The sequence below is a fragment of the Apostichopus japonicus genome, chromosome 15 (genome assembly GCF_037975245.1).
Source record: "Apostichopus japonicus isolate 1M-3 chromosome 15, ASM3797524v1, whole genome shotgun sequence".
Classification (NCBI taxonomy): Eukaryota; Metazoa; Echinodermata; class Holothuroidea; order Aspidochirotida; family Stichopodidae; genus Apostichopus; species Apostichopus japonicus.
Genome location: NC_092575.1, coordinates 28,620,622 through 28,641,799, shown reverse-complemented (window position 1 = coordinate 28,641,799; position 21,178 = coordinate 28,620,622). Strand labels below are relative to the sequence as shown.

General features: G+C 38.8%; 2 protein-coding genes across 3 annotated transcripts in view; both read left to right on the top strand.

Annotated features, from left to right (window-relative positions):
• LOC139981012 (interferon alpha-inducible protein 27, mitochondrial-like) overlaps positions 1-9,163 on the top strand; it is a 37,215-nt gene extending 28,052 nt beyond the window's left edge. Inside the window, exon 3 of the mRNA XM_071993116.1 lies at positions 8,447-9,163. Coding sequence (XP_071849217.1) covers positions 8,447-8,637 — 191 coding nt within the window. The 3' untranslated portion in view covers positions 8,638-9,163. The remainder of the gene's footprint in view (positions 1-8,446) is intronic.
• On the top strand, positions 1,517-21,178 carry LOC139981011 (interferon alpha-inducible protein 27, mitochondrial-like). Of its 2 annotated transcripts, none has more exons than XM_071993114.1 (3): positions 1,517-1,658; positions 4,088-4,174; positions 20,569-21,178. In XM_071993114.1, exons 2-3 carry the CDS (start codon positions 4,096-4,098, stop codon positions 20,757-20,759), a joined length of 270 nt encoding a protein of 89 aa, XP_071849215.1. In that variant the 5' UTR covers positions 1,517-1,658; positions 4,088-4,095; the 3' UTR covers positions 20,760-21,178. The 2 variants fall into 2 exon arrangements, with proteins under 2 accessions (XP_071849215.1, XP_071849216.1); XM_071993115.1 differs by lacking the exons at positions 1,517-1,658; positions 4,088-4,174 and adding exons at positions 17,729-17,836; positions 19,399-19,485.

The window sequence follows — 21,178 nt, the reverse complement described above, 5'->3', positions numbered from 1 at the left end:
CCACGCCACCCCCACGCCACCCCCCTCCATCCACCACCACAAGTATAACTTTCAGAAAGACCGTTTCCGTCTTGATAACGATTCTCTTGCTCCTTCTCACAATGCTTCTACTCCCCCACCCCCCCCTTCACTCTTAACTCTCTCTAACTCAAATTTGGAATCTGAAACTAAAACTTGAATAGTTTTCATGTGCTATAGCGGTGAAACCGTCGCATTTTAGGTAAAAGAAAGTGACAATTGTCGAAACAAAATACGATATGTCATTGCGTCCATCAACATATCAAATTCAAGCATGACGTGTTCATATGAATTGCAACATGTTGATATCGAATTGGACACTTCACTTTCTTTTTCGATATTTATGGCACGTATAGCTCTCTGTAGATTCCTAAATACCTAACGCCTACGAGTGCACAAATTTAAATCCTGGAATACCCCTATGTTGTAATGTTCAGAATATTCCTTTTCACTACGTACGTAGCTGTAGCCACGTAAACTCAGACAGTTGGAGGGAAAGGTACGGAGTTCTAGATGAAACATTTCAGAATAACTGTTTCAATTTTAGTTACTGAAATTGTGACGAAAATTAGTTGTAGTGTGGGAGGGGATGAATTGTATCAAAATATCATTATATAAGAAGACGAAATAATTATCATAGACACACAAAAATATAATCAATTTCTTTTATAATTATCAAATCATGTTGATCACTTAAGCATCCTAAATATGCTTGGGTCTTAAGAAACAAATGTTTGCAGCTAGATAAATACCCTCATTCGATCATTGCCCCCCCCCCCCAATCACGCCCCACCTCCCCAACGCCGCCCCATCCACTCCCCCACAAGTATCACTTTCAGAAAGACCGTTTCCGTCTTGATTATGATTCTCTTGCTCCTTCTCACAATGCCCCCAGTTCCCCTTTCCCTTCTCTCTTACCCAAATTACCCCTTCCATTATTTTATACCCCCAGACCCCCTTCCCCTCTATCTTACCCCCAGATCCCCTTCCCCTCTATCTTACCCGCCCCAGATCTATCCTCTCTTCCCTGCCAATTTTAATTGTCTTGGTATTATTAGGCTTAGCATATATTCACAACAAGAGTAGTGAAATATACATTAAGTACAATACTCATATTGGTGATCAATCCATAACTCCAAATACACATGCCTTCGATTGGTCATAAGCGGTCAAATTCAGATGGAAGTTATTGGGATGAAGAAGTTCCTTTGCACAGTTCCATGTATTAATGCTGGCCCTTACAATCCAACGTTCAGGGACTGATGTGGTTTTCGATCGATTATTTCATCTTGATTCACTCGGAAATTTGACAATACTGTCTCGATTTTGATGTACGTACATAATAAGGGCATGTTGATAGAAATGCCATTCATATAGTGCTCAATTTTGCAACCAACACCCATCATTCATGCACCGCCTATCCGTCTTTTTTATAAGCTGTAGCATAAAGAACAACGTCTAAGTTTGACTACAAAATTAAACATGACACCACAAGGACGGTCTAGAGCTTCCGTACATTATCATTGGACGGTTTATTTACATCACTTCGTATGAGAAGTATTGCAATTGCTTTACATCCGACAGACAGACAACAACTCAGTACACTTGTTTCTCTACCAGTCCAGACTAACATCACAAAGGTAAGGCTTTGAATATGATTATTATTATTATTCCAGACGTGACTTACATGTTAGCTATTATTAATATTACCAAACTTTAAAGCAGCTGACTGGATTGCATTATCAATATACTATATCAAAGAGGTTTCACTGCTACGGCCTCCGTTATCTAGACTTATATTCGGCATAACGCTAAAAAATATTTTGTTCTTTCTAAAAGTTGAAATAAAGTAAATAGTTAAGTCTTAATTGTTTTAATTCCTTACAATAACAACAACGATTTTATAAAAGAAATATTGAAAAGCATTTGGCAGTATCTGCATTCTGAACCTTATTCCCAAAATTACGATGTTAAAAGATCAATTTTTGTGTATTAACAAAACGGGAGATATTAAATCATAACTATAATTAGCTGGTTCATATTGGTGGATGTTTGAATTTTACGTTGCCTCCATCTTGTATTAAACGAGCAAAGAACATTAAGTTAATTCACACTGATATCCACATAGTGATTCCTGGTCTATATGTATCTCCTTTTAATTTGAATGCCCTAGAGGATATGGTCACAGCATACGTGATTTTGAGGCCCTTCCCATGCAAACCTGCTGGGTAAAGACATGGGCGGCGATCCTGGGGGGGATATATCCCCCCCATGAAAATGGGTGGAGGGGATGTAATACACCATATCCCCCCACCAAATGCCAGGGATAAGAATATTTTCATGCTTACATTTATGCATTATCGTGAATGTACGGCTCTTTTTAGTTCATTTCTGGCCTACCGTAAACGCAGTGCGATCTTTTCAAATAAAGCGTCTTTATAAAGCAAGAATAGTTGACTGTAGGGTTCATTGGCCCTATAACAACAAAAGGTATTATTGCACTCACGGTATTGATATAGTACATATATGCACCCTCATAGTATTCATATAGGCCCTATAGTAGGCCTACACACGTACATGTTCCCTTGAACAGCTGAGAATCTCATGTTACCAGGATAATGCTTAATACACGTTTCACCTGGATGCCCTAGCAATCGGTACCTAGGAATGTAACTATGTGTAATTGTGTATTGCATGTGTATAGGCCTATAATAGCCTGCATGGGGCCATTTTCTTCATCGAATAATATAAAAGAGCTCTCGAACATTCTAACGTAGGGCCTGAAACAAGATTGACAGGGGCAATTTTCCCAAAATAACACACGAAATTTAAAAAAAAAAAAGTATTTTGGATCCTGATTATGAGATATTTCGGACATGATATCCCTATTTTAAAGTTGGGTATATGCCGCTTGGAAACCTCGGGAAGTGCCGTTTCCGGCCATCTAGAGGGTTTGTTAATCCCAAAATTTTCTTGTACGCTTCGCGCCAACTTATGGTGGCGCTACGCTTACATAGTCAACCAGAGCCGTATCTCTATATACGGCTCTGATAGTCAACAAGGTCATACTCCCTCCCCCCACTCGGAAGTACGGATCGCCGCCCATGGGTAAAGATAGTATATTGATACAAAATTAACTCGAATCGGTTTGTCCCGTTGTCGTCAGCTGATCGTACCTTAACCTATGGATGATGCACAGTAAACTCACCGGTGGATATAAGTTGCAAGAAAAGTATTTCTGTCCCAGTTAGCGACTAATATTACTCAAAGCAAATGAATCAGATTAAGTATGGTATGGCAACAAGCCTATCGGTGTAACCACCCCTTGGCAGAATGATGACCAAAATTTGCCAGCTTGTAGTGTGCCAACGATAGGGTGTGAGCAATAACGACAACCTCATTTAGCATGATGATAATTTAACGTTAAACTAAACATATTCCTAACGTAAGTTATAGTATCAGAAGGTATTGACGGCAAAGGAGGTAATTCAAATGTTCTGAGAGCAGCGACCCAAGGAATCGAACCACCGAAAGACAGTCGCACACCACATTAGACTAGTCAGTGTCAGAACACCGTCGATATTAACACTCACGAACGTATGTTACTGATAGGCCTTGACCTAGGCCTATGATAGGCTACATCAAGCAATTAAATGTGTTCAAGAAATGCAAGTTTCAAGGAACAGTAAACGTCATTCTAAAAAAAAAGTAAGGTTTAATGTCCTGGTTCACACCTATTTCCGTCTGATCAAATGAAAAGTCCTTCTACTACAACAGTTAACTATTTTTTTAAGAACTTTCTTTACGGGATTGTTCAAATGTGTTTACGAATCAACAGTATAGCTGTATAGCTTAGTACAGTATAACTTGTACAATACTAATACGGATCTTGCACAATGACCGTTATGTCAATCGTTGTACGTCTTTACATGAACACATCATTCTTGTTGCTATGTCAATTGGTCGCACTGATGCGCAGTATACCCTTGCTTCAGTTCATGATGTTGTTCTTCCCCTAAACTTAGAAACATTAAAATGCTAACTCATTGATTCTGGCTATTAATTACAGAAATCAAAATGGTCTTTTTGATGGCCCTATTCGCAGTACCCGCCGTGTTGCAAGTTGTAGGTTTTACAGGCGCAGGAATTGCAGGCGGTAAGTTTTCGAAGCTACATTAGGTGTTGTAGTGGATTCATGTCCAAACGCATGTAATTTAATTCTCGTTATTAATGTTTTCATCTCTCATCTCCCTACATGTAATGGATAGGGGGATAAGATATTCACCCCAAATCAAGAATGTGAGGAAGTTTGTTTGTGTATGTGTGTGTGTGTGTGCGTGTGTGTGTGCGTGTGTGTGTGGGTGTGTGCGTGGGTGTGTGTGTGTGTGTGAGTCAGTGAGCAAAACAAGAGTGTCACGAACCTCTCCTACACCGTAAGTCCGTTCAATGTCAATCTAACTGTGTAGCAAATGGCGTACTGTTTAAACCAATTAGGACGTCAATGGTAAAGTGATGAAGGAGATAAGATCTACCGTAGTAACCGTACTATGGGTTGCCCTTCTGTTATTATTGGTAAACATGCGTTATTGGAAACTCCAAACTATCGATTACTTTATTTTACCCATATTTATCATCACTTTGACCCAGATGTATCATCAATTGATAGTATCCGTGTTGAAAACTTCAGAGTATATTAAGCCATAATATATTTTTACAATCTTGTTTGCTTCTGTTGATCAGTAGAACAACTGAAGGTTAATGAACGGTCTATACAGTGCGTTATTCGCAGGATAATGTATGAACGGGTATAACTCAAATGATGTACGAGGCCGTAGGCCGAGTTCACCCAGCGATAGGCTTATACCAACGTTAGTTCATAATCCTGCGATAATCGCAAGTTAAACTGTTGATTAACCCCTAATTAACGCTTCTTTAAGCGTGCACCTGTATATATATAAATATATTTATATAGATATATATTGTAACGCCGCCAACGTCTGGCACTGTAAAACCTGTCTCGAAACCAACTGGAGGAGGGTAGGGGATGTTGATGGGGGACGGGTACAGATTAACTATAAATCAGGAGGCAGACACCAGAGTTGTATGTTTAATAAAAGTATAATTTCTCATCTCGTTCTACATCTACAGCGTATAGTATAAAATATTTACATTGCCCAATATAACGTACTGGGGTCGGGCACAACCCAAGGATACGCAGGCATAACACTGGGGCTGCGCAAGGGTCGGGCAGTCTAAACGTCGGCAATCCACAGCACACGCTTCGGGTGATCCACCGGTGTCGGGCAGCCTAGGCGTCGGGCATTCCGCTGGACTCGGGCAGCGCAGGTGTCGGGCAATCCGCTGGACTCGGGCAGCTCAGGGGTCGGGCAATCCGCTGGACTCGGGCAGCGCAGAGATGCGGGCACTCTAAAATGCTTAAACACATTTGTTTGGACTTAGCAAATATCAAAGGCTTTACCACGAGCCGCTGGAAGGAAAGTTCTTCGTCTTGCACTCGACCGACTCTCCGACTCTCTGACTCACTCATTAACGAAAGAACCCTTCATTAAATACCCCGGAAATAACCCCCGTAAACACACGTCCGTACATAAACTGTAAAACAAAGGGCTTAGACCAATCAGGGACTACCTGTGTATAACTGCAGTGAGCTGCGACCAATGGGATCGACTCACACCCACCGCCGTGCCTGCCTATGCCAGTCACGGGAATACATCGATATAGCAAAATTACGTAATCAGTTCCTGTTCCGGATAAACATCTCTCGTTACCTCCGCGGAGCGCAACAGATGTAACCCCTGAGGGAACGAAACGTATCTCACTAAGGAAAAGTCGTAGCTTTCCGCTACATTATTTATATATAAAAACGAAAGCGTTGCCGCAGGTGTTCTCTTGGCAGTACAGCAAATAGATACGGGAAAATAGCTTTGTGAAAGAGAAAGGTACACTAGGCTGTTCATTATAGGGTGGTAAAAAACAAGCGTGTGGTATAAGCAGCAAGTAGTTTTTTGAATGCCTGCAATATCGAAATCAATTCAGAGCGTTCATGTTTAGCGAAAATAGTTTTCCTGTAAGCATAGGTTGCAACCTTTTGTGGTGTTGCTGTATGGTTTGGCGTGTTTCAATGTTTTCCATTGATTATCAAAGTTGATTTTACTGTCCTTGAGTGACCTTAAGTTCAGTATCGTTTCTTCTGTATTGGTGTGTGAATGAGCTTTTATGGTTGTTGTACAGTGTCTTAAATTCAGTTGCACGAAGTCCAACGTACGTTTGTGTGTAACCTCTGTCTTATCTTGAGCGGATTCGCCCTCCCTGCATTCCCTCTCAAAGGAATTGTCTGGTGGAAGATTTTTGATACATTGTCCTTGTAGTTATTATTTTTCTCTTTCTAACCATGTAAAAATTGTCCCCATTCGACGTTTTCTTCTTGTAGAAATCTGGTTTTCAAATTCACCAGTTTCTCACCAAAAGTACCGTTTGTTCGAACGCTTCAATATGGTGATTGACGTAGTGCTTGCAGATAGGCAAAACAGGCGACTTGAAGTTAGCACTCCCAATTCCGCAGCAAATTAACTCACGTGTAAGCACATTGAATTGCCTCATATATAACGTACATACTCGCGAACATATATACTACGATGCTCAGTTGGTGTACTTGTATAGCGTTACACATAGTACACTCACACTCAAACCACAGTTCATTAACTGTTCTTCGAAATCGCTGAAATAAAATTCACGGATCAAATTAACAGTAAAAGGAAACTTATACAAAGTATTCGTTAAACCGAAAGATAAAACTTGGCGGGATCGATGTCATCGCAGAACTGTCCGATTGTAAACGTTAGAGTAGCCTCATACACGCGAACATTCTTCGCGCTGGAGCTGGATACCGCGATGTACAAACAACGAAGAGCCTGCTGTTAAAACTTATCTTGTGCTACACAAAGACCACGAAACCACCGATCTACTACATATATTGCGGCTTAAGGAGTTTTTTAAATCATATCAAATTTATAAGAAATTTCGACGGAAATTATTGAAAAAATTGATCGAATCGTTGTCAGAGCAGAATATATAGCACTGAGAAGCTTACGCTTAGCAGAACTGTCCGATTGTCAACGTTTGAGTACAGCCTACATGCGAACATTTTTCGAGTTGGAGCTGGATAGCGCGATGTATAGCCTGAACAACTCAGAGTCTGCTGTTAAAATTTACCTTGTGTTACACAAAGACCACGGAACCACCGCTCAAGTACATGGCGGCTTAAGGAGTTTTTGAAAACATATCTAATTTTTAAGAAATTTCACCGGAAATTAAGGAAGAAATTTATCTGTATACAAACGCTGTTTTTGTTGTGATTACCGTATAGGTACTGTGCGGAGGGTGGGTTATGACGCAATCTGCTATGGCAGAGCTGACGTCACGTATTGTACTGTTCAAATCATATTTGAAATGTCTATCCATAACGATTAAAAAATTGTTTCTCTGTCAAACGCAACATTAGCGTTCTCATACTTTGACAACATGTTTGGAAAATTATTTACTATTTTTTAAGGTAATTTCTTTGGGCCACCAGACAATCCTTTTAAGGGGGGACATTGTTCTATTATTTTTACAGTTGCATTGTTTGGTTTGTGGTCTGTTGTGGTTGTTGATGATATCAATTTGTCGTGAGGGTTGATTATGTTGTTCTTGTTTGGCAGGCAGCTGAACCTATGTTTTACTGTACAGTGACTGTTAAATATCTTGTGGAGTTTGTTATTTGCTGGGAATTATTTATATAAAATTTTGAAAAAGAGTTTGCCGATATTGGTTACCAGATGTTTACTAAAAGGTGGTTGTACCAAATTATGTTGCGGCTGCGGTTCTTTTTGTCGTTTTTGTTGATGTCTGTTTGAATTCCAGTTTTTTGTTTGTAACAGTTTTTTGTTTGTAACCACTGTTATTGAGGGCTTCTTGGTATTTTTGTTGTATCCCGAAAAACTTTGCAATTCGAAGATATTTCTGCTAGTCGTGGTTACAAGGTCCCCAGTTATAATGTCATGGAGGGCATTTGTTACCAACTATGATTCTATTCCTCGGTACAAAATTTGCATCGATGGTCCTACGCCTTATGTGCCAACTTATTTTGCAATTGGACAACATTTTCAGTCATTTGATTATAATTTTTTTTTGTTTACGACATTACACCCTCTCACAACGCTTTCATAAGTTGGCATGTAAAGAGAAGGATGTGTCTTTCGTACTTAAAGTTGGTACAAAAGGCTACCAACAGTATATTAAAAGAAAATCCTGATGTACTGAAGATTACACTTGTCGAATAGAGCCGTCGGTTAGCAATGCTTACTTAAGATAATGTTTTCATGTAACATGAATATACAAATGCTTCTTTTCATCGTTCGCCTTACAGGCAGTGTGGCGGCCGGTTTGATGTCAACCGCAGCCATCGCAAACGGTGGAGGTGTAGCCAGCATGGCAGCTGGGGGATTGGTTGCCGCAGCCCAATCGATTGGTGCCACCGGAGTTTTGGCCACTAGCACATACGTCGGAGCTGCGGTGGGGGACGCGGCACTCGCGGGTCATGTAGCGAGCAATAGATGAAACAGAAGAAACTAATAAAAATGTTACATCTCTAAAGCATTCTTCCTAAAGCGTATCTTAAACGAACATAAAATATTGGCCATCTGCATTGGTAATTGGTTTCTCTAGCATTGTCACTGGAAAGGTACTTTTTCTTCTCATATTTCCATACTTCATATTTCACTCTGCTGCATACCCTCACCATAACTCTCGTTTTAGCGCATGCGCATACATTTCCTTACACTTGGATCAGGGGAATCAGAAAATGTCAAAAATGGTCAAGTAAATAAACGTTTCTATTTTATTTCTTAAAAATAATTATCGATTTCATTAAACGAATTTTAATCATATCCTCTTTTATGATATTAACATATCTGACAACGAAGGCTAAATTAACTTTGTTTTGATGTAGCTGCACAGGTGTCGTTCATAGTGAATATTGACATGGTATACTTCACAGTTGAGACCTTGAAGTTTGAGTAAAAGTATATTGACGAAACCTGTTTAAGAAGTGATTTAAATAAAATACATCAGACATGTTATTGGATTCTCATATGTCACATCATCTACTTCAGTTTTAATGGAACAATATCTAAATGACTCAATATTAACAGCCCAATTTTTGAGAAACCACAAAGAAGGATTTGTAAAACGTAAATCCCGGAGAACCCTTACATCGTAGTGATTATGATAGGAGTTCCGTTCTTTCACAATAGTGCACTATATACCCGGACGGTACGTTATATTATTTGAATGAGGAGATGTAATTAATCTGAGGCAGAATGAAGATAATTAACCGTTACCTATAGGCTTCATGAAAATGATAGTCTCTGTTTGTTAACCGATAATAAAGAAAGGGGATACAGTTGTGACTCCAACCCCACCCCGCCCCACCCCGAATGTATAATTGCCAGGAATGTTTTCTATCCCCCTTTCCTTCTCCTGTAAGTTCTTGGTAAACCCCTGTTCCCCTCCCCTCCCTCACCACTCCTGTTGTTTCTTCCTTTCCCATTTTCTCTGCCCCATCCCCACATATCAGTTTCAAGTTGTTCAGTGGGTTCAGAATAAAGTCAAAAACAGAATAGTGAAATCTAAGTAAGTGTTGCTGAAACCTCCAGTTCACTCAGGGGTACTCAAAATATCATTATGTGATTAATTTCACAGTGACTGTAGCATCTTTATAATAAAGATGAGACATGTGCAGTTAGAAGGATTCCGATGCAGTCTTCTACACATAGTCGATTTGTGTTTGTTGGTTCCCCTAGCTCTCGACCCTATTGTACGCATAAAGCTGTTAGTAAGTCATAATGTGTGTTTTTTTGTTGTTAGTTTCTTGCATTCATAGGGCTTTAAATTGGATTAGTCCGTATATATAATGTCATATGAGGTCATTAGAAGTCAAACTGTGAAAACATGGTAAACACGATATATCAAAATGGGAAATTTTAACGAATCTCATACTTAGCACATGGATGCCCCATATTGAGTACAGAAGCCATATTGTTTTTGGTGGAGTTCAAAGGGCGTTTGAACTCACCAACGGTCAAATTGTAAACATAATATCTTAAGATGATCAATTTTATTAATCTTTCACTGGTATATATATGCTAAATATTGAGTAGAAGAACCACATTGTTTTCGATGGAGGTCAAAGGTCGCCGTTTGTAGTCACTAGAAGTCAAACGATATCTCAAGGTTTGAAAATGTGTCAAATCTTATACTTGTCATGCGTATGTCCCATATTCAGTAGAAGAACTCTCAGGCTTCTGTTTTTGGTGGAGTTCGAAAGCCATTTAAGGTCTCCAGACGTCAAACTGTGAAACCTTGTAAACAAGATATCTCAAGAGTTTGTCTCGGAGGCACAATCAGTCCCCAATACTTCCGTTCCTATTTGAGATCTTTTTATCTATTTGGGACTGACTTAAGATCTTCCCGCCCACTCCAACCCTTGCCCCCGCTCCTATCCCTGCTCACCGCGACCCGAATTAACATCCTGGCTGTAGCTCATGTACTGTAGCCTGCGTTTATCACTCGGACCGTGACCTCGTGCCGACGTGTTGCTTTGACCTGCCTGTTCATCCTTACACGACGAAAGTGAGATACGAAACAATGCTGTGAGACGTTGGCACAAATGGTGCATCATATTCCAAACATGGTCAACAGGAAATTTTAGAATTAGCAAAAATGCATTATAACTTCCGAAATGTTCGTATACCTGCAAGCATTTCCATATACAAGTGTCGTTGCAGAGAAATATTTTCTCCGGTGATATACATGTATCAGTGTCCAACGGTCTGGACAAAGACACATTTCTATGACTATAGTGTGTGCACTTTGTTTGTTTTATTGTTATATTATTTCAAACAATAATTTCATGAAATAAATTTAAAAAACTTTAACCCTACTATTATATTGAGGACAATATTTACGTTGTTGCATGCAGGCACAATACTAACAACCGTTGGGTTGTAAAGTTGTCATATTATGTCAGTGGATCTTGTTGTCCGCATGCAGATGCGATAGCAACAGTCCGAGCTGTTGAGTAGTAATATAGCCCCATCACAAACATTCAGACGCCCCTAATTTGAATATTATTTTACCATACGTTGATAGTAGTTACATTACAAATTTTTCATCTATACAAGAGCAGAATACATATTGGTTCTCAAGCAAGCAGTTGGTTTTCGAGTAATCTGTATGTTTATAGTTGAGTTGCACCCGGGACCGACTCTACAGTAGCCACTCCTCGTCAGCTTATAGCCTGTAGCAAAGTAAACGACTATGCTTAAATATAAATTTAACAAAATCCCCGTTAACATTAATAAGAGCTGTCTACGGTAGAACGCTGCTTATTATTTTTATGTGTTTAAATAGTTTGGATTCTATCAATCGGAACACTTTAACAGTCTTAATTGATACATCGGAAATATAGGTAAATAATTCGTTTCGTTTGATATGAATGTGAAATTCAACCATATGCAGGGTTTATATCTTTATTATAATATCTGCAAGTATTGAATTGCAATATTCAATGTTAAAGTAAGAATTATTATTCAACGCAATATAAAATATGGTGCATGAATAAGGCTTACAAAATGGAACAAGTAAAGTGTTCTTGACAATATAAATTGCTTCATATTCATTACTAAGAGCCAATTTAATTAAACTGTAACAACGTTGAGCGGTGATTGTTGCTTTCAGGTATAATAATCTGTTATGACTTTTAATGTACCTCCAACCCCGAATAATCCAACAGATACATTTCAATCGAACTACCAGGGGTGTGGTGGGGTTGGGTGGCAAGTAGAGTATTTCGTCCTCACTAAGCCGTTTCTACCCTCATATATATATATATAGACGAAAATCATCAAAATCAACTCGAGTGAACAAACTCTATGTTTCAGTTTATTCTCATTTTCTAAGAAAGAGGAAGGGTGCTTTGTGGATTGATATCCATTATGGAAACTTTAGACCATTAGGGATTGACTTTAACAAAAAGATTTGCTCCCTTGCAATTTCAAAGTTACATGTGTATTGATTATCTTACTACTGACGTGCTACCTTTATGAGACTGGGTACGACACAATGGCATCACATATCAACTTAAATAACTGTTAAAGATCTGTAATGTGTAAGATTTCATAACATTTTAACTGAAGAGCTCCAAGACTAAATTTGCCGTTTTATCATATCGATAAATATCCTTCCATAAATAGCGCCAACTTGCAATCCTTAAATATGTATTATAATAAACGTATTTATCTCTTCTATGTAGTACACCATCAGTGATCGCCTCGCAATCTCTTAACATGTTTTTGTCACCAACTGATTCATATCAATTGCGTGTGGGTTGTGTATCGAATATTGATTGTTTGCATGAGGCAATCCAACAGAGGACCTGCTTTGTTATTCTCATCAAAACAAGATGTCACGTGATTTACACTATACCCTATTACCTTTCACTATACCACAGCTTCCTTTTTAATATCATTTTATAATTTATTATTGGTCATTAAAATAAAAAATAAAAGAGGAATTATCACAAATTTATCCGTTCTTTAGTTTAATGTTTTTTATATTAATGTACATATGATAATCCCCTGTACAAAATATAAACACTTTCCCTGATTGAATATCTTTGTCCGCACCCAAAATCAATAACTATAGTTATTTTACTGGCGACTCCCAGCAGCTGTTAATGAGACTACCATTGAATTCTGTCAGGGTTGGTGTCGGGTTTTCAACAATCAAATATTCAGTCCTAGCATTCAGATGTGAACTTTTTGCAAAGTGCAATGAAGTTCACATTTATTGTTGTGGATGGTTACTTAAACCTTTAGTTATTAAACTTTTATAAACAAATCTTAATTGTTTGCACTTTTTGTATAAACTGCATACTTCGGATAACATCAAATAGCGCTTCCAGTGTGTTCTTCCGTCCTCTGTTCCGCCCACCTCCCTTCCCCTCTCTCGCCACTACCCCTATCAATTATCTTGGAATAAGCCACTTTAGATTTGTAATGTAGTCTTTTGCCCAATACAGGTCAACGGCAAAAGGGGCGTGCTGCGATATTTCATGTATTTTTTTATCTGTTCTCAATGCTGTAGCTGTTTAACAGGGTGCTGAACCTGCAGAAATTCTCCCGCTCTTTTGTTTTTTGAGTTAACGTTATTAAAAACGACTTAAGTCTGGCAACTTCCCACATTCGAAATTCGGAGTTATTTTTCGGCTCTTAAATTCAACTGTTTTCTGCGTACTTTATGGAAATTTGGTGACACTGTTTGCGTAAAGACCTAGATTGATATAAGCTGGGTTGTAATGATCAAGGTTTCAAACAAAGGGCACATTTGAAAATGAGAAGGTTTCACTAAGCTAATTCTCAATTGAACGCTATGTTTACCACTGAAGACAGATTGCATTCATGTATTCTGTTACGCCGTGCCTCTTGATTTAAACAGGGAGCTGCTACTCTACAGCTCCCTGATTTAAACAAGCCAATGGGAGAACGCAGTGTAATGCATACTCCAAGCCAACAAAGCACTTCTTGCTAGAATAATAGCTGATCGTCGATGCGACTAGCAGACTAGTGACAGCAGTAATAAGACGTGGGCAAAACCTAGCTTACGGTAACGCATTATACTGTGTCACTTTAACTATAACTATTAGGCCTATACACCGAATAGCGTAACTTTATCAGAACTATGTATCTGACTATAGGCTACTGGTATTATACTGAGACTTAGGCTTATACCTCTAGTATAGAGTACTCAAGGGGCGGACTGGGTCTTAAAACCGTCCCGGGCATTTACCACTTAGACCGGCCCATTATTCATTGAAATGCTACTTACATTGTGATCACCGTCCTGGGGAGGGGTCTAAGGGGAGTGGGTGTCCCCCTGCCCATTGAGAATTTTTTGAAGTTAAGGAATGCCTATAGATGCAAAATGGTGCTATATTTCGCAATTTTGTAGGTTACAATAATCCTTTAAAAATGACCCCAAAATAGTTTTCCAGAAGCAACACTTGATTAAACTGAGGAAAGTTAAAAACGTTAACAAAAAGAGACAAAAATATATGTTTTAGACTGGATTTTATTTAGTTTTTCAAGCATTTTGTGACAACATGCTTAAAAAAAAAATTGAAAAAAACCTAAATAAAATCCATTAGCACGGACGGGTTGCCAATAGCACGTTTTTTTTACGAACCAGCAGATTAACTAACATGGGGATTTCATGAGCTGATTTCCACAGATAAAAAAATATTTCACACAGCCCGCCTGTATTCTATTAACTTCTGTGAAAATGGGCTGTAATTTTTACCAGGCTCCCCAGCCCACCTGGCAACCGGCCCACCGGGCGACCGGCCCACCGGGCATTGCCCAAATGCTCGTGTGGCCAGTCCGCCACTGGAGTACGCCTACTATAAGTTAAAGTTAACTAACTTACAGTCGATCGAAGGATATATGACGTATCATCTTTATCATGTATATTCCGTTTGCATTAATCTCGCTTCTACTATCCTATGATATGAAAATAGTTAACCGGTGGTAAAAACGAAGACAGAGGAAGAATTAAGTCGATGAGAAAACAACATCATGCTATCAGGGAGTTGTTCCATAACAACTCCCTGATGCTAATACCTAACAGGATTAGCGGGTCACAGTATGCACACCTCACCAGTAGGGAATACTGCCGACAGAGCTAACAGATAAACACTGGCCCTTTCTCCTTGACCTTTTACTGGGCGGAATATGCCCCCCCCCCCAAAAAAAAAAAAAAACCTTAACTTTTTGAAACCCTTGTAGCCATAGACTTGATTTGAGTGTTCAAATAAAGCTGAAATACAGATCAATTAAAAAATACCTACTTTTTAGGGGGTGCTATTGATGTTTATTTGAAAAATACTTCATTGTTTCAAAAAGTCATATCTCGGTCAACATACACCCTTTTTTTAAAAATATCATAAAAAAATTCAACCAATCATCACAATTTTAGCCTCAAATGGTAGCAAATACTTTAGATAATACTATTTTAATATAAAATACATCGAAGCCAAAAAGTTTATTACTATTGGTAATTGGTATTCCAAAACAATTAGTGGAATTTATCAGATATGAAATCAGCAATTTTTACCTTTTCCATTGATATCAAGGTTCTTGTACAAAATATTCCTCGGAATTGATGTAACTTGAGTACAAGAAAAATGCATTTCTGCTTCTTACCATACTAGGTCACAATGCATTGTAAAAAGGATATGGCAGTTATTTCTACGAACACGAATGTGAGAAAGCCAGCAAAGGTTTGTATTACATCATGTCGGGTAGCTTCCAGCTCAACATTTTAACTCAAATTTGGAATCTGAAACTAAAACTTGAATAGTTTGCATGTGCTATATCGGTGACACCGTCTTTTTATAGTAAAGAAAGTGACAATTGTCGAAACAAAATACGATATATCATTACGTCCATCAACATATCAAATTCAAAATAAGCATGACGTGTTCATATGAATTTCAACATGTTGATATCAAATTGGACACTTCACTTTCCTTTTCGATATTTATGGAACGTTTGGCTCTCTGTAGATCTAAATACCTAACGCCTACGAGTGCACAATTTTAAATCCTGGAATACCACCTATGTTGTAATGTTTAGAATATTCCTCACCACTACGTACCTAGTTACAGCCACGTAAACTCAGACCGTTGGAGGGAAAGGTATACGGAGTTCTAGATGGAACATTTCATTATAACTGTTTCAAGTTTAGTTACTGAAATTGTAATGAATATTAATTGAAGAAAGGGAGAGGATGAATTGTATCAAAATATCATAACATATGAAGACGAAATAATTATCCATAGACACAAATAAATATAATCGATTTCTTTTATAATTATCAAATCATGTTGATCACTTAAGCATCCTAAATATGCTTGGGTCTTAAGAAAGAAATGTTTGCAGCTAGATAAATACCCTCATTCGATCATTGCCCCCACCACCCAAGCCCCACCCTCCCCCCACGCCGCCCCATCCACTCCCCCACAAGTATAACTTTCAGAAAGACCGTTTCCGTCTTGATTACGATACTCTTGCTCCTTCTCACGATGCTCCCAGTTCCCCTCCCCTTCACTCTTAAGTCTCTTTAACTCAAATTTGGAATCTGAAACTAAAACTTGAATAGTTTGCATGTGCTATAGCGGTGACACCGTCGCATTTTGAGTAAAAAAAAAGTGACAATTATCGAAACATAATACGATATATCATTACGTCCATCAACATATCAAATTCAAAATAAGCATGACGTGTTCATATGAATTGCAAAATGTTGATATCGAATTGGACATTTCACTTTCTTTTTCGATATTTATGGCACGTTTGGCCCTCCGTCGATTTCCTAAATACCTAACGCCTACGAGTGCACAATTTTAAATCCTGGAATACCCCTGTGTTGTAATGTTCAGAATATTCCTTATCACTACGTACGTAGCTGTAGCCACGTAAACTCAGACAGTTGGAGGGAAAGGTACGGAGTTCTAGATGAAACATTTCAGAATAACTGTTTCAATTTTAGTTACTGAAATTGTGATGAATATTAGTTGTAGTGTGGGAAGGGATGAATTGTATCAAAATATCATTGTACATTGTTCGAAGACGAAATAATTATCATAGACACAAATAAATATAATCGATTTCTTTTAAAATTATCAAATCATGTTGATCACTTAAGCATCCTAAATATGCTTGGGTCTTAAGAAAGAAATGTTTGCAGCTAGATAAATACCCTCATTCGATCATTGCCCCCCCCCCCACACCTCTCACGCCCCACCTCCCCCACGCCGCCCCATCCACTCCCCCACAAGTATAACTTTCAGAAAGACCTTTTCCGTCTTGATTACGATTCTCTTGCTCCTTCTCACAATGCCCCCAGTTCCCCTTTCCCCTTTCCCTTCTCTCTTACCCCAATTACCCCTTCCATTTTTTAATACCTCCAGACTCCCTCCCCCTCTATCTTACCCCCAGATCCCCTCCCCTCTATCTTACCCCCAGATCTATCCTCTCCTTCCTGTTAATTTTAATTGTCTTGTAATTATTAGGCTTAGCAGAGTCCACAACAAGAGTAGTGAAATCAACATTAAATAGGCCTACAATACTCATATTGGTCCGTGATCAATCCATAACTCCAAATACACATGCTTTCGATTGGTCGTTAGCGGTCATGGCTTCAAGAACCTTTATTTTGGTTGTAAAACAAATTCAGATGGAAGTTATTGGGATGAAGAAGTTCCCTTGCGCAGTTCCATGTATTAATGCTGGCCCTTACGATCCAACGTACAGGGACTGATGTGGTTTTCGGTCGATTATTTCATCTTGATTCACTCGGAAATTTGACAGTACTGTCTCGACTTTGATGTACGTACATAATAAGGGCATGTTAATAGAAATGCCATTCATATAATGCTCAATTTTGCAACAAACACCCATCATTCATTCATTCACCGCCTATCCGTCTTTGTTATAAGCTGTAGAATAAAGAACACCGACTAATATTTACTACAAAGTAAACATGACGCCACAAGGGCGGTCTAGAGCTTCCGTACATTATCATCGGACGGTTATTTACATCACTTCGTATGAGAAGTGTTGCAATTGCTTTACATCCGACAGACAGACAACAACTCAGTACACTTGTTTCTCTACCAGTCCAGACTAACATCCTAAAGGTAAGGCTTTGAATATGAGTATTATTATTATTCCAGACGTGACTTACATGTTAGCTATTATTAATATTTCCAAACTCTAAAGCAGCTGACTTGATTTCATTATCAATATATTATATCAAAGAGGTTTCACTACCACCGGTATCTAGACTTATATTCGGCATAACGCTAAAAAAATATTTTGTTCTTTCCTAAAAGTTGAAATAAAGTTAATAGTTAAGTCTTAATTGTTCTAATTCCTCACAATAACAACAACGATTTTATTAAAGAAATATTGACAAGCATTTGGCAGTATCTGCATTCTGAACCTTATTCCCAAAATTACTATGTTAAAAATCAATTTTTGTGTATTAACAAAACGGGAGATATTTAATAAGAACTATAATTAGCTGGTTCATAATGGTGATGTTTAAATTTTACGTTGCCTCCATCTTGTATTAAACGAGCAAAGAACATGAAGTTAATTCACACTGATATCCACACAGTGATTCCTGGTCTATATGTAGCTCCTATCAATTTTAATGCCCTAGACTGGTTATGATCACAGCATACGTGATTTCGAGGCCCTTCTCATGCAAACCTGCTGGGTAAAGATAAGTTTATTCATACTGTCTTAACTCGAATCTGATTGTCCCGTTGTCGTCAACTGATCGTGCATTAAACTATGGATGATGCACAGTAAACTCACCGGTGGATATAAGTTGCAAGAAATGTATTTCTGTCCCAGTTAGCTGTCTAATCTTACTCAAAGCAAACGAAACAGATCAAGTACAGTATATGGTATGGCAACAATACCATCGGTGTAACCATCCCTTGGCAAAATGATGACCAAAATTTGTGAGCGTTTAGCTTGTAGTGTACTTACGATAGGGTGTGAGCAATAACGATAACCTCAAATAACATGATAATAATTTAACATTAAACTAAGCATATCCCTAACGTAAGTTATAGTATCAGAAGGTATTGACGGCAAAGGAGGCAATTCAAATGGTCTGAGAGCAGCGGCCCAATGAATCGAACCACCGAAAGACAGTCGCACACCACAGTAGACTTGTCAGTGTCATAACACAGTCGATATTAACACTCACGGACGTATATCACTGATAGGCCTTGACCTAGGCCTAGGATAGGCTACATCAAGCAATTAAATGCGTTCAAGAAATGCAAGTTTCAAGGAACAGTAAACGTCATTCTAAAAAAAAAGTAAGGTTTAATGTCCTGGTTCACACCTATTTCCGTCTGATCAAATGAAAAGTCCTTCTACTACAACAGTTAACTATTCTTTAAGAACTTTCTTTACGGGATTGTTCAAATGTATTTACGAATCAACAGTATAGCTGTATAGCTTAGTACAGTATAACTTGTACAATACTAATACGGATCTTGCACAATGACCGTTATGTCACTCGTTGTATACGTCTTGACATGAACACATCATTCGTGTTGCTATGCCAATTGGTCGCACTGAGGCGCAGTATACCCTTGCTTCATTTCATTATGTTGTGATTCCCCTAAACTTAGAAACATTAAATTGCTAACCCATGGATTCTGGCTATTAATTACAGAAATCAAAATGGTCTTTTTGGCGAGCCTATTCGCCACTGTATCGATCTTGCAAATGGCAGGTTTCACAGCCACAGGAATTACAGCCGGTAAGTCTTCAAACTGAATTAGGTGTTGTAGTGGATTCATGTCCAAACGCATGTAATTTATTTCTCGTTATTTATGTTTTTATCTCTCATCTCCCTACATGCAATGGATAGGGAGATGAGATATTGTACTTCACTCCAAATCAAGAATGTGAGGAAGTTTGTTGGTGAGTGTGTGTGTGCGTGTAAGTATGTGTGTGTGAGTGAGTCGGTGAGCAAAACAAGAGTGTCACGGACCTCTCCTACACCATAAGTCCGTTCAAGTTCAAGTTCAATCTAACTGTGTAGCAAATGGCGTATTTTTCAGACAAATTAGGATGCCAAGGGTAAAGTGATGAAGGAGATAAGATCTGCAACCATGCATTGCCCTCCTGTTACTATTGGTTAACATGCGTTATTCTCCAAACTATCGATTACTTTATTTTACCAATATTTATCATCACTTTGACCCAGATGTATCATCAATTGATAGTATCCGTGTTGAAAACTTCAGAGTATATTTAGCCATAATATATTTTTACACTCTTGTTTGCTTCTGTTGATCAGTAGTACAACTCAAGTCAGGGTTGTCCAACCTTTTGCAGAGGAAGGCCACATGGAATAATTATGATGAAGGAGGGGGCCGCATGAACCCGACGCTCGATTTTTCGATTTTTTGCCCGAAGCCCAAGGCAACAAAATGTGAGCAGTGCGGGCGGAGCGCACTGATTTATTTTCCTTCCTGATAAAACAGATGAATAAAGTCCAGCCGCCGCCCCCCCCCCCCAGCCTCCGCTGAGAGTGTCACACAAACTGACCTTTATGCAGTTTTTGGACCCAGAAGGTTCGAAAGATTGGTTATATAGCTTCAAATTGTTTTCAATAAATCTGCTCACTAAAATTTCGCACCGTAGAGCATCTCTGGCGGGCCGGACGCAACCCTGCGGCGGGCCGGACTGTGGCCCGGGGGCCGTAGATTGGACAACCCTGACTCAAGTCGTTCCTCGACAAGTAGGGGTTAATGAACGGCCTATACAGTGCGCTACTCGCAGGATAATGTATGTAACATGAATATACAAATGTTTCTTTTCATCGTTCGCCTTACAGGCAGTGCGGCGGCCGGTTTGATGTCAACCGCAGCCATCGCAAACGGTGGAGGTGTAGCCAGCATGGCAGCTGGGGGAATTATTGCCGTAGCCCAGTCGATTGGTGCCACCGGAGCTTTGGCCACTAGCACATACGTCGGAGCTGCGGTGGGGGACGCGGTACTCGCGGGTCATGTAGCGAGCAATAGATGAAACAGAAGAAACTAATAAAAACAAATAATGTAACATCTCTAAAGCAATCTTCCTAAATCGTATCTTAAACGAACATAAAATATTGGCCATCTGCATTGGTAATTGGTTTCTCTAGCATTGTCAATGGAAAGGTACTTTTTTTTCTCATATTTCCATACTTCATATTTCACTCTGCTGCATACCCTCAGCATAACTCTCCTTTTAGCGCATGCGCATATATTTCCTTACACTTGGATCAGGGGAATCAGGCAATGCCAAAAACTGTCAAGTAAATAAACGTTTCCATTTTATTTCTTAAAAATAATTATCGATTTCATTAGACGAATTTTAATCATATCCTCTTTTATGCATATTAACATATCTGACAACGAAGGCTAAATTAACTTTGTTTTGATGTAACTGCACAGGTGTCGTTCATA